Below are 2358 nucleotides of genomic sequence, written 5' to 3' on the forward strand. Positions count from 1 at the left end.
CTCTCTCTCTCTCTCTCTCTCTCTCTCTGTGTGTGTGTGTATGTTTGAGAGAGACAGAGAGAGGGAAACACACACGCATGCAAGAGACAGAAACAGAGAGACAAAGAGACATAGATGGGAGAGACAGACAGAGAGAGGACAAGCTCTGTGAGTGGACAATGCATACAATGTACTTAACTACCAAATACCAGTGTTTGAAACATTGTACCAACTAGAATGTTGATTTTTCATCCCTGGGATTGCAGGACCACCTGGAGGCTGTAGCTCACTGCCACTATCCCATGTCTTCAAAGGATGGTGTCACATATTGTGAACCCAGGAAAAGTTTCCAGTTCAAAAACAGTCTCTACTAAGTGCATGCCACTTTTGCACCCAATTATAAAGTTGAGCCCTTGGAAAGGGAATCACTGTAAGTCTGGGACCACATGCAGTTTTGAACATACAGACAATTCACAGAGCTGGAGATGGCCGGTCATTTTAGCTAACAGAATTCAACTGTGCCCATGGGTATTATGAACTGAGTATTCAAAAATATTGTTTTTCTAATAAAGAATAAGGTAAACACCATATTGTGATCTAAGACAATGTGGGGGAGATGATGGTGGAGTATTAATTCATCCACCACTGTCAGAGATGCACTGCTGTGTACTGTCTTCATTCAGGGGTGGAATTCCTATTTCTTCTGCCTATTGTGTTCTAATAAGATCCAAACCTATATCTGAACTACTTCCATATTCTTACTGTGACTTCTATTAAATACATTTTATGATATGTCTCTGGGTTGTAGATTATTATTCTGTGAGCAAACAGCGTTTATAAATAAATCATCAGAGGAAGCTCGGATTCCCCTGGGGGAGGGGTGCAGTCAGGGGAGGTCTCTGGAGCTGTGAAGCGGTGAAGACCCAGAGTGACAACCCCCTGCTGGTGGCCAGAGGACAAAGCTTTAAGGAAGTCGAAGTCCAATTCTTCCAGCTCCTGAAGGGTTAATTAAGTACACAAGGATAATTCAGCAAACTTTCAAAGATCAGAAAATGAACACAATTAGGAAAGTTAGCCTCTGTGAGTATAAAACAGTTCAATTTATTTTTTTATTTTGGCGGTTGGTGCCAGAACTCCGGGTCTGCTACGGGCAGACATTCCTCACTGGGCTACACCAGCAGCCCTCCAACAGTGGGGTTTGGTTGTGACCATCTACACCATCCCCCAGAGCTTAATTTTTGTTGGGTCTGAAAGATGACATTTTCCAGCCACCCAGACCGAGGCTTGTGCCACGCGCTGCGCTCGGCGACGGTTGGATTTGGACGCGGCGCCCGGGGCGGGGTAGCGCGTGGGGCGGTTCCCGCACGGCTCCCTGCACTTCACAGTGGCTACTCCGCTCTCGGTTCCACGTGCCCATCGCGCCGCCGTCTGAGCCTGTACCATGGAGCCGGCCGAGGACAGCCTGGGCGTCGCCATCCAGCCCTCGGAGCTGGTCTGCGCCCCACAGGGGCGCAGCCTGCGGTTCCTTCTGGGCCTGCGAGGAGCGCTGTCCCCCGACGTGCGGCGGGAGGCAGCCGCGCTGGCGGCGCTCGCGGGCCCGGTGGTGAGTGGGACTCCAAGCAGCGGGCGCGGGGCGACCTCAGGCGGCCCGAGGGTGACCGCCTTTCCGCTCCTTGCAGTTCCTGGCGCAGCTGATGATCTTTCTCATCAGCATTGTCAGTTCCATCTTCTGCGGACACCTGGGTAAAGTCGAGCTGGACGCCGTGACACTCGCTGTTTCCGTAGGTGCTAACTGTTTCAGCTGATGTGGTAAAGCCCCGGGAGTAAAGCTCTAATGTGTTTTTATTTGTATAGTTCTGGAAATGACCACAGCACCGTGTGTATGCTCCATACACCCGCAACCCCAAGCCTCAGAATTAGAGACCGTGCTACCATGCTCTTCAGATTTGGGAAGAGAGCGAGTTCAGAGAAAATTCCCCCGCGTCCTTCTCCCTCCAGACATGAAAGAAGTGTCCCAAGTAGATCACATGGTGCACAGATCCCCTAAACGAACTGTGTGTCCCCTCTTCTGAAACCAAAGCACCAAAGCTATTAGTTACAAAGTTCATGAAGATTGCATTGTTTCTCTTGTAAAGTGTGTTCCTTCCGCGTGGGTTGAAATCACGCGTCCTTAGAAGTCTCTCTCCATCTGCTAGTAAGATAGAGGAAAGCGCTTCGCTCACTCGCATTTGATCTGCACTTTCAGACAGGAGAGAAATTTCTCCGGGTGAGGTGCAACACTGAAGGTCCGAAGTTTCTCATTCAGCATCCTAGTGGAGAGTACCTGGCTATGGGGGGTGGGGTCTCAGTTTAAATATAGGGCTATTACTGTACTTGTAG

The 2358-nt window shown here is 49.8% G+C and overlaps 1 protein-coding gene across 1 annotated transcript in view; it reads left to right on the forward strand.

Annotated features, from left to right (window-relative positions):
- Window positions 1-1420: 1420 nt before the first annotated feature.
- The window catches only part of LOC114628641 (multidrug and toxin extrusion protein 2), a 37551-nt gene continuing 36613 nt past the window's right edge, over window positions 1421-2358 (forward strand). The window contains exons 1-2 of the mRNA XM_028776562.1: window positions 1421-1582; window positions 1659-1760. Coding sequence (XP_028632395.1) covers window positions 1421-1582; window positions 1659-1760 — 264 coding nt within the window. The remainder of the gene's footprint in view (window positions 1583-1658; window positions 1761-2358) is intronic.

The sequence above is a fragment of the Grammomys surdaster genome, unplaced genomic scaffold (assembly GCF_004785775.1).
Source record: "Grammomys surdaster isolate TR1022 unplaced genomic scaffold, NIH_TR_1.0 270, whole genome shotgun sequence".
Taxonomy (NCBI): domain Eukaryota; kingdom Metazoa; phylum Chordata; class Mammalia; order Rodentia; family Muridae; genus Grammomys; species Grammomys surdaster.